The sequence below is a fragment of the Myripristis murdjan genome, chromosome 18 (genome assembly GCF_902150065.1).
Source record: "Myripristis murdjan chromosome 18, fMyrMur1.1, whole genome shotgun sequence".
Taxonomy (NCBI): Eukaryota; Metazoa; Chordata; class Actinopteri; order Holocentriformes; family Holocentridae; genus Myripristis; species Myripristis murdjan.
The window spans coordinates 9284795-9302825 of record NC_043997.1 but is presented as its reverse complement, the minus strand read 5'-3'; the positions used below and the strand labels follow the sequence as shown (position 1 = coordinate 9302825).

The window sequence follows — 18031 nt, the reverse complement described above, 5'->3', positions numbered from 1 at the left end:
ATGTCATTTAGACTCAATCTGTGAGTTTATTATGGTGGATGAATCAGCTGATCCATTAATAAATGAACAGGCTCAGATCAGTGTGTGTGTGTGCTTTCCGCATATTTACCTTTTGCATCCGCTGTTCAGTCCCCACACACACACACACACACACACATTTTCCACGCATTTACCCCCATTTTTCTTCTCTATAGCTCCCAGCTCTGCCTGGTCTGTTCTCACAACCTCTCTCTCTCTCTCTCTCTCACTCTCACTCGCTCTCGCTCTCTCTCTCTCGCTCTCTCTCTTGTGCACACACACACACACACACACACACACACACACACACACACACGCACAGAACAGATTGCTATCTCCCCTGGCTATGTTTCTCTGGCTGTGTCCAGCTCAGAACTAACACCAGCTCCCTGTGGGCCCTCAAGCAGCCTGTTTGTGTGTGTGTGTGTGTGTGTGTGTGTGTGTGTGTGTGTGTGTGTGTGTGTGTGTGTGAGTGTGTGTGTGTGTGTGTGTCTGTATCTGTGTGTGTGTCTGTGCTGGGGCTATATACACTGTGTGTATGAGTTCTTGGTAATCGGAAATGTCCAGTGGCTATTTGTGTGCGTGTGTGTATGTGTGTGTGTGTGTGTGTGTGTGTGTGTGTGTGTGTGTGAGCGCAATGCCTGATGGTTGTGTGCTCAGCCAGCTGCTCCCATTCAAAACATCTAAACAAACAAGATGAGTGTCCTATCCATCTGTCTGTCTATCTATCTATCTATCTATCTATCTATCTATCTATCTATCTATCTATCCATCTATCTATCCATCCATCCATCCATCTATCATTCTAATGCACTTAGTTACTTTCACCTTTGCTTACATTTAGTCAGTTGTGTGATTTGTCAAATGTTAAGCTGGTTTCACGGTAAAAGATTAAGAGAAGTTGGGTAAAGGCGGCTGGATAATTCTGGCACATGTGGCCTCACTCCGACATCTGAGTGACTTTTTAGATGCTTTACATCTACAGGCGAAAAAAAAAAAAAAAATTAAGAAAAATGACAAAACAGTCAAATGGTGGAAATCCAAGATCCAGATCATCGTCACCAAAAAGTGACTGAGCTGATCCTTTGGCCTCGGGCGATTTTGTCTGTTTGTGAGTTTGTGAACCAACAAACAGGAAGACAGGAGCTTCGTTAAGAGAGAAAACTATTTTGGCTGGTAGAAATTATTATTATTATTCTCATTACTTTTTGTTTTGCTCACCAGCCCTGTGCAAATGTGCCAAAAAGTTAATTTCAGACGCCGGTGCCAGGGCAGCAACATTAGTATGATTTTCATTCTTTCCTTTTTGAGCTGAAGGAGGCTTTGGATGTGTTTTTATTGGATTTAATGATTCCTACCACCTGTTTGCTGATATGAAACATGTAAAATATTTTGTATATATCATGGTTAGGGCTGTCAAATGATTAGTTTTTTATATGACGTTAATCAGAAGGTAATTGTAGATTACTCATGATTAATCACATATTGAAAATATATTAAATTACTTGCTTGCAAATCTCGGAAGTCATCAGCTATCGCCTGATGCCGATTTCGCCTGCGGGGGCGACAGAAAGCACTTCCACTTCTTTTATTGCATGAGTCGAGCGTTTCTCCACACGGTGCACAAACTGTTTGGAGCTGTTTGAGGTCCAGACGATGTTTCTGCCAGTGTCTTCCACCTCTTTGCTTCCTGCATGGACTGACTACCTTCATAAAACCTGAAACGGAAACAGAAAAGGGAAACCGGAACATATTCCCCTTCCAAGATTCACCTGAGAGCAATTCATCAATTCAGGACACATTTACAAAAAAGTCTAACAGAAATGTATAGAAAATATTATGACAACTGGTTCAACCATTTGACATGTAGTGACTTGTGCGGTGAACTAAAGCCTGGATGTTTTGGGGGGTTAGACTGTTTGAAAGAGAAGCAGTAAAAAAAAAAAAAACACACACTTTGATCCACATTTGTCACGGTGGATAGATGGTGGAGGCCCCAAATGCAGGAGCAAGCAGGCAAAAAATGCTCAATGGCAAACATAAATATACAGCTGTCCCTCGCTATAACGCAGTTCACCTTTCACGGTCTCGCAATTTCACGGATTTTTTTTAGCTTTTTTTTTTTTTTTTTTTTTTTTTTCTCCAGCGCATTGTGTTCTGCATCCTGATTGGCTAAGGGACTGTAGACCATTGTCAATCAATCTCCTCCGTGCCGTGTCTCCTGTACAGTACAGAATGCGTTCAGCTTGCCAGATTTACATAAATCTTCGATCGCTATAATACTGGACTTATTTTTCTACGAAGGTTTTGAGAGTGTTTAAACGAGAGAAAAGTGAGAAAATGATAATGCCTGTCTGAGAAAAGTGTATAAAGTGTGTAGTGAGGGGCTTTACAGCCTTAAAACATCTAGAATAATTATAAAAAATAAAGCTGATTACTTCGCGGATTTCGCCTATTGCGGGTTATTTTTAGAACGTAACTCCCGCGATTAACAAGGGACCACTGTATTTGACAAACTCACAGGTGATGCAGGTATGATAAAACACAATGAACAGACAAGGAACAGCACTCAAAGCGGGACTTAAATGCACAAGAACTAATGAGCAAACAAGACACACCCAGGGACGGGGCTGGAGCACAAGACAGGAGAACACAGAGGAGAGGCTGAGGTTAAACACTGGGATCAGAACAATCAGGGATAACAGACAGACTCAGGACAGGTGTGGCACTGGGAGGGGAAAACAAGACACAGGTGAAACCACTAAAAAGAACCAGGCAAAAGAAACACGCATGAAACAGATACGAGACCAAACAAAATGCAAGAAACCCAAAACCATGACAACATCTCGATGACGTAAGCCGCTGATAATGTAGCAAACAGCAGACAGTTGTACATGATCCTTTGCATGAACAAAGCATTTGCTTTGTTTCTCCAAAAGGATAAAAGGATAAATTGCTTGTCAGATGTGCACTAGTGACTAGATGATATGGAGGTTGAACGAGCAGTTTTGAGAAATTCAATTCTGATCTGAGAAAGGCGATGAAGAAAAATTGCAATTTGTGTGATTCTTTTAATAAAGTCTTAAGACCCTAATTAAACTTCGACAGCCCTACTTGTGAGATACCCTTAGTGTAAATGAGATGGATAAATGGTAAATGTTATTTTCCACCAGCATGTGTCGTAATCACGTGATATTTCTGTGATGCCTTTATGGAAATTCACTTGTTAACAAATGGATCATGATTTTAACCAGTAATTTATATAAAATGAGAGCATGTATCATGTCTTTTGATGCTGCTCTGATTTACCTGAGAATCGACCCTCCTATTATCTTTGAACTTTAACTTCTCCATTCCATGTTTAATGTCTCTAAATACATGATTAACATCAAGAAATATAGATATAGATATAGATATAGATATTTTTTTGGCTTTATACTGAGTGACTTCTCCTAAATTAATGGGGACAAGCCAGTCAAGTCAATAAGAAATATAAAGTGTGTGACACATAAGGTTGGGTTAAAATGTTTATTTTGATTATTATTAATTATTACTATTTTTTAATTATTTTTAATTATTTTTAATTATTTTCTGGAGATTATAGGATAGGATCACACTGAATTAGGCAGTTGTGAATGTTATTCTAATATCCTCGGGACTTTTTTTTTTTTTTTTTTGGACTGTGTTCCTATTACTAGCGATCGCAAAAGTGGCAATAGTAGTACACTGAATTTGGCTGCCACAAATTAGATTTTTACATCCATTTTTGGTATTTTTTAAAAAAGATTCAAGTCAGAATCAAACTCTCTTTTGCAACACTCGTACCGACAGATCATTGTAGGAATTTGTCCTGTTAATCAGCTGAGACGAGGCTCTTGTGTTTGGACACCTCGGCACTGGCAGCGATAGTAAACACAGAAATGCCAGTACATTGTATTTGGCAGTCATTAATGTTATTCTGATACCCATCCATTTTTTTTTTTTTCTTGTTGTTGTTGTTTTAGGATTGTTGTAGGAATTTGTCCTTCATTTTATCAGCGTGTGGTGTGTTTTGGCAGAGGCAGGGAGTGACAGCGTGCCAGACCGTCCTGTTTGGCAGTCGCAGGTGTTGACTGTGGGAGGATGGAGTGTGTGTGTGTGTGTGTGTGTGTGTGTGTGAGCGTGTGTGTTTATAGTTGAGTGTCAGCGTTTGAAATCACCACCCACCAGGCGCCAAATGCTGGTGAAACGCGTCTTTGATAGATAAATCAACAAGGGTCTCCTGCCACAGCGGCTGTAAACTTTCTGAGACGGCAGCGTTTTGAAGGAGTGAGCTGAGGCGCATCGCACTTTGTGATGAATTGTGCCGCTGATCTACGGCGTGAATGAATGAATGAATGAAGAAAGCTTTAAATTAACACCCAGTGCTTGACTGTGTATGCAGAATAAAACAGTAAGAGCGTGCAGTGACTTGTTGCTGTGGAAAATGTATGATAATTAAGTTTTCTCTTTAGTTTACCAACCCTCGAGCAAGGTTCGGTCTCGATTTTGATTTTCCTCTGGTATTTTTTTTTCTTTCCATCCGTCCATTCAGACAGTATTTTGAGCATTTGCATCTGGTAACTGTGGTAACCGTCTCCAACAGGAAGTGATCCGGAACCTGGTGAAGAGGTACGTGGCGGCCATGATACGCAGCGCCAAGACGGACGAGGGGCTGACAGAGGAGAACTTCAAGGTGGGTCGCTTTCAGCTGAAGTGAAAATGAAGAAATAAAATGACAGAAATTCATCAAAATGTTTTTCCCTCGATAGCAGCAACACGTTTTGAATTCAGCCATCGACCTCATGTTCTCCGAGTATGAGCGATAAGTAGAAAATCAATCCCTCCATTGGTTTCAGAAAGCGGTAAATCACTTTTTTCCAGAAAGCACAAATCAATTTAGTGTCTTCGTTTCGTCGCCAGATGCTCGGCAGATCTCGGCCTGCGGTGAAAAGTTGCTCTCAGAAAACAACATTACACTGCAAAAACTCAAAATCTTACCAAGAATATTTGTCTTATTTCAAGTCAAAATGTCTCATTACACTTAAAATAAGACATGACCACCTCAGAAATAATTTGTTTTTAGACGATTTTCACTTGAAACAGGTGAAAATTGTCTAAAAACAAGTTACTTCTGAGGTGGTCATGTCTTATTTTAAGTGTAATGAGATAAGAAATAACTTGTTTTTAGACATTTTTCACTTGTTTCAAGCTAATTTTCACTTGTTTTTAGACATTTTTCACTTGTTTCAAGCTAATTTTCACTTGTTTTTAGACAATTTTCACTTGTTTCAAACAAGTTACTTCTGAGGTGATCATGTCTTATTTTAAGTGTAATGAGACATTTTGATGAGAAATAAGACATTTTGACTTGAAATAAGACAAATAATCTTGGTAAGATTTTGAGTTTTTGCAGTGTAGGTGTTTTTCATACCTGTTAGCGCTGCAATAAAAGCCCAACTTTTTTATTTATTTATTTATTTATTTATTTATTTATTTTTTAACCAATGCTAAGGTCCTCGTTGGGAGCTTCTCCTCCTCTCTCCTCCTCTTTCTCTCTGAGAGGTAAATGATGACGATGCGGTGTGTTCGCGTGTGTTTCCTGAGCCCGGCCCGGCCTTTGAAGTGCGGCGCTCCGCTGGGTCTTTCAGCGGAAAAACAACATCAGGTGCACGTTGAACCGAATCGCTCTCACACCCCGAGCCTGCGTGCGTGCATGTGCATGTGCGTGTGTGTGTGTGAGTCTTTGAATGTGTAGCTAACATCAGGTGCGTCGTGAACTAAATCAAACTGCATCTCCCTGAGGAGCGTGTGCAGAACACGAGCGGCGCGTTCTGCGTTGTGCCATATGTTAAGCGAAACATGAGAGCGCGAGCCTCCTGTGATGACGTTTGAAACGACTTACAGGATTTTTCACTTGGGTCGCCTGGTTTGAGGCTCTGCTTTTGCAACAATAACCCATAGTGTCTCCATGTGTGTGTGTGTGTGTGTGTGTGTGTTTTGTGCATGAAAAACAGACATGAGCTTAACCGAATAAAAATCAAAGTGTATAGCAGCAGCCTACTGTGCAGCATGTTTTGTTGGAAATAATTATGTAATGCACATTTTCCATAGACGAAACATTATCAAACACAACACATGGGCATCAGACTGTAAGAGTTGTATGCATATGTGTGTGTGTGTGTGTGTGTGTGTGTGTGTGTGTGTGTGTTAAAGAGCATGAAACAGACAAAGAATGTGTGTGTGTGTGAGCGTATGTGGCATGATGTCTGTCAGTGGCTATGACATTTAATTCGGGTGAGCGCCACATTAACCTCTTCATCTGGGCCGGGTCCCGTTCCTCATTACAAACAAACGCAGATGAGCTTAATTCAAACAAATAACTTTACTTTAAAATCCAGCGGCGGTCCTGCAGAACTCCAGCGTTAAATGTGTGTGAAATGACACGCAGGACTTCTAGATATTTTCTTTTGGATGTATGGGTGCAGTCAGGAAAAAAAGGGGGATTTTAAATGTGTGTGTTTGTGGGCATATTGACAGGAAGAACCAGTAACACCAAACCAAACCCATCCTGCAACCCTAACCTGAAATTCAGACCCAAACGAATCACGCTACCTATTTGTATTCTTTTTGTTTGTTTTGTTTTTGTGGTGTTTTGTTTTGTTTGTTCTCTGCTCACCTGTTTATTTCGTGTTTTTGTTCTTTGTTGTTATTGCTACTGTCGCTGTTGTTGTCGCTACTAGGTTTGTTGCTGTATATAGTTGCATGTATGCACTAAATGGTGAATAAATAAAATAAAATAAATAAATAAATAAAAAAAAAAGTAAGGGTGCAGCCAGAAAACAATGGCTTGTTGGCCTTGAATATTTCACTAAATGCAAGTGTGTCGCAGCTTCAGTGAAGCGCTGCAACCTGCAGACACACAATAAGTTCACACAAAATGCATTCAAGGGGTTAAATTCATTCTAAATGCCTGCATGTTTTGCCTTCATAAAACGTTGCACCTGTTTTTCTTGTTTGAATTCAGTTACTCGAGGGGGTTTTATGCCATCTGAATAATCTAATTGATCTAATATTGTGTTTTAATTTGTTAAAGTTAAATCAATATGTTGCAGTTTGAACCCAGGCCGATGCGGCTAAGAAAGTCTCAGTGGTATATGCGCCATCGTTATTATTGTTATCATTATCATTGTTATTGGTAGCAGTATCATTATTGTCATTATGAGTTGCACTTACACACAGGAAGACAGACAGGAAATATGTGAGTGTGTGTGTGACAGATAGAGACGGAGTCAGTGAGCCAGACGAGCGAGTGTGAGGAAGACACACAAGATTGAAAAGCCGAGTGTGTCTGAGTCTACTCCCACCACTCGTGCCCTCTTTCCTCCCTAACACCTCTCTTATCTCCCTCCCTGTCTCTCCATTAGTCAGTGTTTTCCCCATTTTCTCTCCCTCTCCTCTTGAAGTGCTTTCCTGGATGTCTCTTGACCTCCGTCTCTCTCTCTCTCTCTCTCTCTCTCTCTCCGCTGATCCGTCCACTCTCGTTCTCCCGAGTCCTTACACTCCTCTTCAACCCGCCGCCTCTACAAACTGATGTTGGACCTTTTGCTCTGACTCGGTTGAACCTCCTCCTCTTCCCCTCCTCCTCCTCCTCCTCCTCTTGTCGTCTGTCCTTTCACTCCGTCTCTCCCCGAGTGTCTGATATTTATTTCTTTAAAAGCTTAGAAATGAGCTTTCCTGTGACCCGATGTTGCACTCCAGCCTTTACGAGATGTTACGGCGAAGCTTTTAGCTGCCACAGCCGCTCTGTTAACCATTTTTGGTGCGATAAAATCAGGGACTTGAGATGGCATTTAAAAAAAAAAGGATAATTTTTCCTGCTATGAAGGAAATATTGTTTTGAATTGAACTTCAAGGGGTAAAACATTCTCTGGTAACACTTTACAGTAACAGTACAACAAATAACGTTAGTTAATGCCGTAATAAACATTAAGTAACAGGTAATGAACATTAAGTAACAGTTAATAAACATTAAGTAACAGATAATGAACATTAAGTAACAGGTAATAAACATTAAGTAACAGATAATAAACATTAAGTAACAGGTAATAAACATTAAGTAAAAAGGTAATAAACATTAAGTAACAGGTAATAAACATTAAGTAACAGTTAACTAACCCTTAACTAATGTGTCTAAGAATCATGTACTAATGCTGTTCATGCTAAGGTATTAATTTATGTTATTTAAAGGTTATTGTAGATATTATTAACATTAGTAAATGCCATAATAATCATTAACTAATGGTTAATTAACCATTACAGCATTAACTAACATTAATTGTTGTACTCTCACTGTAAAGTGTTACCAGTTTTTCTTTTATTCAGTGTATTATTATACTCTTATTTTTATGAGGACTTGCATGTGTTTTGTTAGACTTTTATTTTTTGATGTGTTCTTTTTAAATCTTTTCTCTCTCTCTGTCTGTCTGTCTCTCTCTCTCTCTCTCTCTCTCCAGGAGTTGAAACAGGACATCTCCAGTTTCCGCTACGAGGTCCTGGATCTCCTCGGCAACCGCCGCCCTCCCCGGCGACAGTACTCTTCCTCCAGCGAGCCAATGAAAGACGAGGGGGCCGTGGCTTCGGAGGACGACAGCGAATCAGGCGACGGCGGGGGTGGAGCCAGTCAGAAGACGAAGGGCGTCAGCTTCACGACCCCGCTGGAAGACGACACCAAGTCGAAGCCCGAGTACGGCGTCTCCGCCCTGGTGCGCTCCATTTCTGGAATGACCCAGATAGAAAAAGGAGGGCGGGAGGAGGAGGAGGAGGTGGAGCAGGGGGTGGGGTGGGGGGAGGAAGAGGAGGAGGAGGAGGAGGGAAAACCAAAGAGCAACGGGCTGAAGACGACCGTCATCCCTCCGCCCGCCACCACCGTCCTCCCTTCCCCCTCCTCATCTTCGTCGTTCACCTCCTCGTTCTCCTCGTCCCTCGCTCGCACGAGGAGCCGCCTGCAGCGCTTGTCGGCGCCGAGGGCCAAGACGGACTCCTTCAAACGCCTCTCCTACCTGTTCACCCGCTCGCAGCGCAAGGCCCCGCCCGTGCCCGCTCCCCCTCATCCAGTCCCCGCCCTCCTACACCATCTCCGACGGCTTGCTCCGCCCCCTGGGGAGCCACAGCCACTCCGACTACGGACTCAGTCACGTCACCAGAAGCGAGACTTACCTGAACGAGGTGGGGCGGCGCTCGGTCGACGACAATAACCCCTCGCTCTCCCCGCGGCGGACCAACGGGAGGGACTCTCTCCTGATGTTGCCCCTCCCGCCCCCGTGCCCCTGCCAATCCCTGCACTGTGCTTCCAACATGTCCGAGTCCAGCTCGCGCCTCCTGGACTCCAGCGAGGACGTTTTTGAGGGTGGAGGGGTCGTAGGAGGAGGAGGAGGGGGACGTGGAGACGGAGGAGGAGGCGGAGGAAGAGGAGGAGGAGGGGTGATGGTGATGGGCGGATGGGTGGGACCGTGCGACGATGTCATAGAGGACAGCTGTGAGGTCATAGAGGACTCGGTCACCACGCAGCTATAGGAGAGAGGTAAAAAAAAAACGAGACTGTTTTCCTTCGTTTGTTTGTTTGAGACCGGATCGCACGTCCCTGTTAAGAGAGAAAAGGATGCTGGGAAAAGGAGAGAGGGGAGGCGAAGGAGCGGGCCGGGAGAGGCCGGGAGAGGATGGGAGATGGATTCTAGATTTCATCAGAGAACTCAGCAGTTTTTTGCACGAACGGGCACGGATTCCCGCGGAATCTCGTCTCTCGAAAATCCGAAGAAATCCCCTCCCGAGAAAGGAAGCGGATTCTCGAACTCAACACTTGGAGTTTTAGATTTTTTTTTTGTTTGGTTTTGTTTTTTTTGTTTTTTTTTTAATTCGACAAATTGTACGGCAGATCTAGAATTCATCACGCACGCCACATCGAGAGAGCGAAGGAAGGAGGACGGCGATTTGAAAGGACGGGACGAGACGGGACGGGACAGCGACGTCGCCAATCCCAGAGTTCAGTTTATCTTTTTCTTTCCGGGAGTTTCCAACAAGCATGATGATTATGGAATTACAGGGAGCCAAAATAAGGACTCTTCAATAGGGGGGAATACTGTTGAAAAAAGCCTCTTCCTTTTCCTGCTCTCCCGTTTGGGGTTTTTTGAACACGAACAATAGTTTCCCCCGATCGTTACGTCCCCCCCCCCCTCCTTCAACCTCTTGCTTAGAATCAGTAACGGAATAAAACGGGATTAACTCCCTTTTAAAAATCAATGAAAAGGAATGGGGCTCCTCTCTTTAAAAAAAAAAAAAAAAAAAAAAAAAAAAATCCAAGGAATTGATTCCCCCCCCTCGCCGTCAATTGAATGGAGTTAATTCACTTTAAGTTACGCGGGATGAAATGGAATTAATTCCCCCTTGAAGTCAATGGAACAAAAAGTAATCAACTTCCCTTAAACAAAAAAAAATAAAGAAAAAGAAAATCAATGGAGCAACAAAGGATTTATATCCCTCGTAAAAGTCACTGGAAAGATGCGGATTTAACTCCCCTTGGAAATCCCGTTGGAAATTAAACGAAACGGCATGGAACCATTGCTCTGCTGTTGATAGCCTGTCTCCTCTCTCTCTGCATATACAAGGGCCAAGGAACTCTGTTTTACCCTAATAACAGTTACACTAGTAATAATAATAATAATAATAATGATAATAATGAGACTTCTAATAAGAATAATGACTATTATGGTTTCTACAGACTGTCTTTGCTTCTCTTTGAGTTGCCTACGATATCCTGGCTTCTCGTTCAGCTCTTCCTTAATAAGTACACCTAAACCTTGATGAATAAAAACATACGGTGATATAATTTATATTGTGATCAGGTGGGGACGGACTGGTGGATGGATGGATGGATGGACGGGCGGGTGGAAGGGAAAGAGTGAGGGAAGGGATTGAAAAGCATGCAAGACATAAGCTGAATGTGACAGAATGTGTTGGAGGAAAAAAAAGAACAAAGTCAGGGAAAAAGGAAAAAGGAGGCAGAGAAAGGGAGGAACCAAAAGGAAAGAGTGGAGGAGAGAAGGAAGCGGTGTGGAAGAAATGAGAAGGAAGGGAGGAGGAGGAGGAGTGAGGAAAGCGATGGAAAGGTGTAAGGACAGGAGGAGTAAGAAAAAAAAAGGAGAGATCAAAGGAAGGTAGGAGAGAAAAAGACGGGAATGAATGCAAAATATATGGAACCAGTAGCGATGATGCAAATGTTTTTTTTTTTTTTGTTTTTTTTTTTGGAGGGTGGGATGGGGCTTGCCTTTTTATCTGGGAAATCTATTTTAAAGGGAAATTTCACCTGAATTTCATCATGGATTTTTTTTTCTCCTTCTTCCTCTTCCTCTTTTTTTTTTTTTTTTTTTTTAAGTTACAGTGCAGTGACTTCAAAAGGTTGCTATACGACGAACAGAGGCTGTTTAATTTCACTCTGGTTAACACGACTGTCAGCTATGAAGTAGAGAATTATTATGCATGTTCGATCAAAACCACCACACCTGCAACACACACACACACACACACTCCAAATATCCACCAGAATGATGAGTAGCCCCTGGTCAAATGTTTTGCCCTTTACTCACTCTCTCCACTTATTTAACAGGATGACATCATCTCTCTCTCTTTCCTATATCGCTTGCTCTCTTTTTCCCTAACTCACTCGCTTCGTCTGTCATTGTCTGCCTCTTTGTTATTCTCTTTTTTCTCCATCTTTTAATCTACACACACACACACACACACCACACACACACTCACACACCCCTCTGGCAGACTCTTCCCAGCGTGACCTCACCACCAGCTGTCTTGGCAGCGACGCCGGCGCGAGCCTCAAACCTCCGATGAGTCAACGATCCGAAATGTCGAGGTGTAACCATGGAGACCCGATCGCTCTCTCTCTCAGCATCCCATAATCATAATGTCACGTCTAGAGCCGGAGACGACACAGCGAGAGTCATGGTGCTCGGGGGCTCCTGGGACTCGCGGTGGTACGAGAAACGACAGCCGCCCCCTCTTTATCCCTCTTTATCAAAAGTGATCGTTTTTTACCGTCTGACAGCCGTTTAACATCAGAGAAAGGCAAATATCAATACTCAGAGTATCAATAAATACCAGTAGATTGGCTGAGGAGTGCTACTTCCCAAAAAAAACAGGTAGTCTTTGGATTCAAGGTCATATCAGATCAAAAAGACAGAGAGAGAGAGAGAGAGTTAGACCTGTGCTTTACCTTGTGATCAATAAGTCATAACCAAAAAGCACCATTGCACTTTTTTTTGTTAAATTCCAAAATATATATATATATATTTCAAATCCACACGACACACCGTGTGAATAAGACGGCATCGGAGTTGCTGTAAAGTTTATTTTCTCACTTTGACAGAGCCAGGCTAATGACTCCCATAGACATCAAGTGTTTATGCTAAGCTAATACAGGTGACAATGGCATGAAAGATCCTGTCTCAGTCGTAAAAAGGGTATTTTTCCCAAAACATTGGCGAAAAAAGTACCTGTGTACATAATTAGGTAGAATCTAACCAATCTAACTGAATCTATTATTTTTATTTTTCTATATTTTGTATTATTTTTATATGTATCTTATAGGCCCTATCATTATATTTTAGATTATGTCGACAGCAGAGACAGACAAACATGTAAAGTAAATTATGCTTGAACAAACAAATATGTTACCAGTATGTTAATTTTGAGAACGGTTAACATGTGATATGCATGGCTAACATCATCACAAGTTAACAAAAGTAGAGTTTCACCCCCAGGCTCTACATGGGGGCAGCCGAAATGTCTAAAAGTCTAAAGGCTAAAAGATGTTTAGATTCACTAACCGCATTAAGATTAAACAGTTTGAATGGGAACACGTGTGCCGCCAGACGTTCCCACTTTAGTTTGAATTATAAAGCCTCCCGTACCAGCCTTCAGGCTCCCGATGAATCAACAGCACCATCAATTACCTCGGGGACCGGCCTCGTATTCCCAGTAATAAGCAAGAGACAAAAGAGGACGGGGATTTGGGAGCTTATTGATTACTGTAAAATATGCACCGCACACGTCTTCCTGTATTATGGGCCGTTAAGTTCACAAATCAAGTCTCACAGCTAAACTCGGAGATATATATCATCTACATTTCCTTTTTTTTTTTTTTTTTTTTTTTTTTTTAGTCAGAGCCCTTCAGCGCTTTTGCTCTTTTGCAGGACGCCTCACGGTCGAACAAGCCTCGATTCTTAGATCGACGCGACAAGCGACAAACGGTAAAAAGTGTGTCAGAGCCCGAGATGTAATCTTGTTTCCCCTCAAATGATTGTATATAGCAGCAGGAGCGCATGGTAAAGAAAAAAGTGTCAATGTTTGGATGTTTGTTTTCTTTCCATACTTGAAAACACAGCAGCTGCAACATGCACTGTAGCTGAGCCGGCTTTATCTCCCTCAGATGTTGCAGGCAGAGTTGAACAAGTGAACATTAACAGTATGGTGATATTTCAGCCTTTCTAAATACCGCCTGTCATCCTTAATCCGTTATCCTTGCAGTAAGCAGTGAGATGCCACTGTCATATGAAAACCTTGTTAACTTTAATTTTGGGTCACTGTCATATTTACACTCAAGCTAAATGATTACTTAGTCTGGTGACACTTTACAGTACACTGACAGTTAAAGTTAAGGTTTTCATATCTTACATATTTCAGTGTAATAGCTTTGTTAATAGTGCGACAACACTGTTTTAATGAAGTCAAAGGTGTGTTATACTGTTTTAAGTACATCCTACACACTTATGTCCAGTTTCATACACTGTAAAAAGGCCATAGTGTTACCCTTTTTTTTTTTTTAGTTTATAAAACCCTTTCAAAACTCATCACAAAAAATTCAAAATTGCCTGACGGTCAGCGGAGTATCGCACCATATTAAATATTTATATATTAAGATTAAGATAAAATATGTAAGTATTTACATATTTAGTATTGAAACAAGCTAAAACTTTCATCAGTGGCTGAAAAGTTGACATTTTAACCCGGGTCACACCAAGACGGCGGATAAACAAGACAGCGTGTAAAGGCCTGAGCCTCGGTGGTTGCCGCGACAACCAGCCTGCGTGTCGCCGCCCCGTAATGAGGGCTGCGCGATGCCACACATGCACCGCCGCAAGGGGTCTGATAATCAATCAGGGTGATCAATCGCCACGGCAGCTGCAGAGAGACTATGGGATGTATGAGAGGCATCGGGGAGGGACATTGATCAGCTGGACTGACACAAACGAGTTAAAGGGTGAATCCTGCTGGACTCAAACAACAATACTGTCAGTGTTTCACCAGGTTAAGTGTCATGCTTGACAATATACTGCATATAAATAATCTTAAATGCTAAAGTCGTGTGAGAAACCATATTTAATACTTCAAACAGGGCTACACAGTGACTTTTAATCCGTTTTTTTTATCCCAGTAATTTTGCACAACACAAGTGAAAGGGGATATCTAAATTCACCAGGCACCATAAAAAGAGATAAAAACTCCAGTGGATGGGGAGTTTTGAAGCAGAAAAGACTGAAAATTAAGTTTTGAAAGCCGAAATTGCAGCAGATGATAAAGTAATTGCTAAGTCACTGGTGTTCATCGAAAACCCCATCAACCAACCACAGATAAATTATTAAACTATTCATTGAGTGAGCTGGTAAAAAATCACTTTTATTGCCCTTTTAGCCACATTTTCCTGTGTAATCTTCATTTTTTGTCGCCTGTTTTCAAGCTGCGATGTCTCTGAGCTGTTGACATTCCATCACCAGTTGATTGTGAATTTGGTAAAATTCAGCCGCTGACATTTTAAATCTCCGTGGATGAGATTTGGGAAGCCAGGCAAAGGGTTGTTTGAGGTTACCTGTTACCTTTTAGAGCACAACCTAGCGAAACACCCAGATTTATTAATCCACAAGTCGAAACAAATCTGCTTATCTATTCCCCCCCGTCCCACCTGGCTGTGTTCACTTCTGAAAATGAAACCAGATACAGACACATACAGTACATACATAAAAAAATACAGGTGTAAATGCACTTTATATCACCACTCACATTGCTGAGAAAACATATATAGACCATTATTATTAATATTTCTAATAGTTAAGTCTTCCCAAAATCCCAGTATCCCAATGTATAGATGATAAAATCGGTCAGAATTGATGTTGTGTCCTGTCACAAAGCAGCACCCTCTAAAATGTGAAAACAAAACAAAAAAAAAAAATGAAAGAGAACCTTAAACTTGAAATACTGAACAAAAATATGAATGCAACACACTTGGTTCCATGTTTCCTGAGCTACAATTACAACTCTCATCACATTTCCAAAATAAGTTTATTTCTTTCTTTGTTTACAAGTCTGTTCATGAGCACTATCCACCACAATTTGCTTCCACACTAATATTATGCTTATATGAACAGTAACTAAGCAAGCCTTTGAAATTGTTGTAAGGATGTAACTCAACAGAAGTTTTTAAAACTGAGAATTAAAAGTGGAGCAGGGGAAAAAAATCGGCATATTTCCGTGGTGACACGTAGGCGGTCAGTTTCCGCTGCTGTTACTGTATGTGTGGACATTATTAACACACGAGTCTCAACCGGAGGATGTGACGTGCGTGATGCGGTGTGATCAGATCTCAAGCATATTAATAGCAGGTGTAAAGGCTAGAATGCATTATAGTCCTTTTCCTCTATTGCACCATTGAGAGCTCGGTTATCTTCGAGCCAGACGGTGTCAAATAGCCACGAGAACAAATACCGTGTGTGTTTCTGGTATTATGCCACCAGCACATTAGAGAAACACGCATGGTATTGCACTAGAGCCCTCCCATAACATGCCACCTCTGTTTAAACGTCATCCATCCAGCTTCAAGTTGAGGTTTCATGCAATATAAACTCTGTATGGCCGGCATCAGCTACCTCCTGCTGTCCCGTTGTGTGTTGCACCTCCGCCGCTGCTGCCCGCTCTCCTGCTATGTATTTCATCACGTCCTCATTTCAGCTGAAACCATCGATTTGTCGTTGGACGTTATCCTCCGCCCAGATAGTGAGCAGAGCCTTCATGTCCTAGTTGTCCATTTTTTCATTTATTATTCTGCAATAAAAGCGGGTTGACGTGAAGCAGGTTGACGCTGCGTTGACACCTGCACTCGACGGCTGCACTCGTCTCCCCGTCCAAAGCCCGGTACGCCCTGCCCACAGCCGGCATTGGCACGCTCAAGCTCGCCCACCTTTGGCATAATAGTGCAAAGGCATTTACTTTCCAATTGAATTTAAACCAGGCGCTCTCCAAGGTGCTGAAATTTTACAGTTAACCCTGTAAAGCCTGAACCATCAAATACTCCAGCTCCAGTTTCCAATTCTTTGAAACTGGAGCCATTATTGGTCCAACTAAACAGCCAATTTTTATTTATTTATTTATTTTTTTTTTTTCAAATATCAATTCCCAACTATGAGTTTCAATTTGTATCATATTTGGCACATCAGGCAATTGTGCTTGATTTTTTTTTTTTTTTTTAAACAAACAAAAACATCATAAAACACAAAAATTCTTTAACACATTGGTAATTCCAAACATATAAAAGAACACTTTTCCTTCCAAACACAGAAAATAACACTTTTTTCATTATTATGTTTTTATTATTTTGACCAATTTGGTGAAAATGACCTCAATATACCTGCTGTGTTAAATTTGAGACAGCCACTCTCAACATTTTTTCAAACAAAAACGTTATGAAATGTTCAGTAATTTCACATTGCATCGACTCAGTAATTTTTCCTATCGATGTTTCAGTAAAGATTTGCTGTACAGTTGATGTACGAGGCTGAAAACAATCATGTCTTAAATATGACACGTGCGGCTTTATAGGGTTAAAACTACCTTTATCAAACGGATCTACGGTTAGATTTGCTCACTGCGTGTTTACGCCGCCATGACACTAAACCTATGAACCCGCCTGTTACCTTTGGAGTCCATTTGAATGTTTAACGTCTCCAAATACATGATTAACATAGGTGTATTTAATAATTTTTCATCATTTAATAGGGACGAACAACTGGGTAAACACTAAATTAACATGGGCATTCAGGTCTCCAAGACACATAAAGTAGCTGACACATAAACTTGAGTAACTTGGGGTGAATTACTGGGGTCAAATTGGCCGAAATTGATAAAAAAATATTTGAAAATGTCAAGATAACAGTTACAATAACAGGTTAAGTTTAAATCTCCAGTCCGTTAGATTTGGATGACGGTTGAAAAACTGTCTAGTATTATCCGACTGGATATGATAGGGAAGGCTGAGTCATGGAAGTGTTGAATGGTGTGAACATTTAAACACAGGGATTCAAGAGCCGTTTAACCATTTATTGAGCACTGGATGACAGTGGGGTAGATGGATGGATGGATGATTTTCTGTACAAAATAACAAAGGTTCAGTGCATTGCTACACACACCAATTAAATACAGTCTGAAATAAATATGATTCTTACATTTGAATGCATCCACAATGAAAAGGTTAGGCCTGGGCTTTCTTTATTATAACCCGCAGGAGTCTAATCGCAAACAAAGACAAATCAGCAATAAATAACAGAGATACAGTTATATAAACTTAAAACTTGAATTCTTAATCATTATACTCACAGTAATCAACTCTTTTGAGGACAAACAAAGTCTATGTAGCTCTACTTAACTGGCTTTTGCCCTTATTTACCCCGACTCTGTAAATAATAAAATAATATGGACAAAAATAGAATCGAAGTACAAAACTCAAGAAGAAGAAAAAAAAAAAAGAAGAAAACTAGGGTTTAACATCAAATGAAGAACAACAAAATGCACAAACATACTGTGTGGCAGCAAGGCAAGGCTCTCCTTGAATTACCTCCCCATCTCTAGCTCCTCCCAGTGCACAACCAGGGGTGTATTC

The 18031-nt window shown here is 41.3% G+C and overlaps 1 protein-coding gene across 1 annotated transcript in view; it reads left to right on the top strand.

The window, feature by feature from the left end:
• The window catches only part of trpc5a (transient receptor potential cation channel, subfamily C, member 5a), a 110569-nt gene extending 100957 nt beyond the window's left edge, over nucleotides 1–9612 (top strand). Inside the window, 3 exon segments of the mRNA XM_030076062.1 lie at nucleotides 4643–4732; nucleotides 8553–9146; nucleotides 9148–9612. Coding sequence (XP_029931922.1) covers nucleotides 4643–4732; nucleotides 8553–9146; nucleotides 9148–9612 — 1149 coding nt within the window.
• Nucleotides 9613–18031: the final 8419 nt, after the last annotated feature.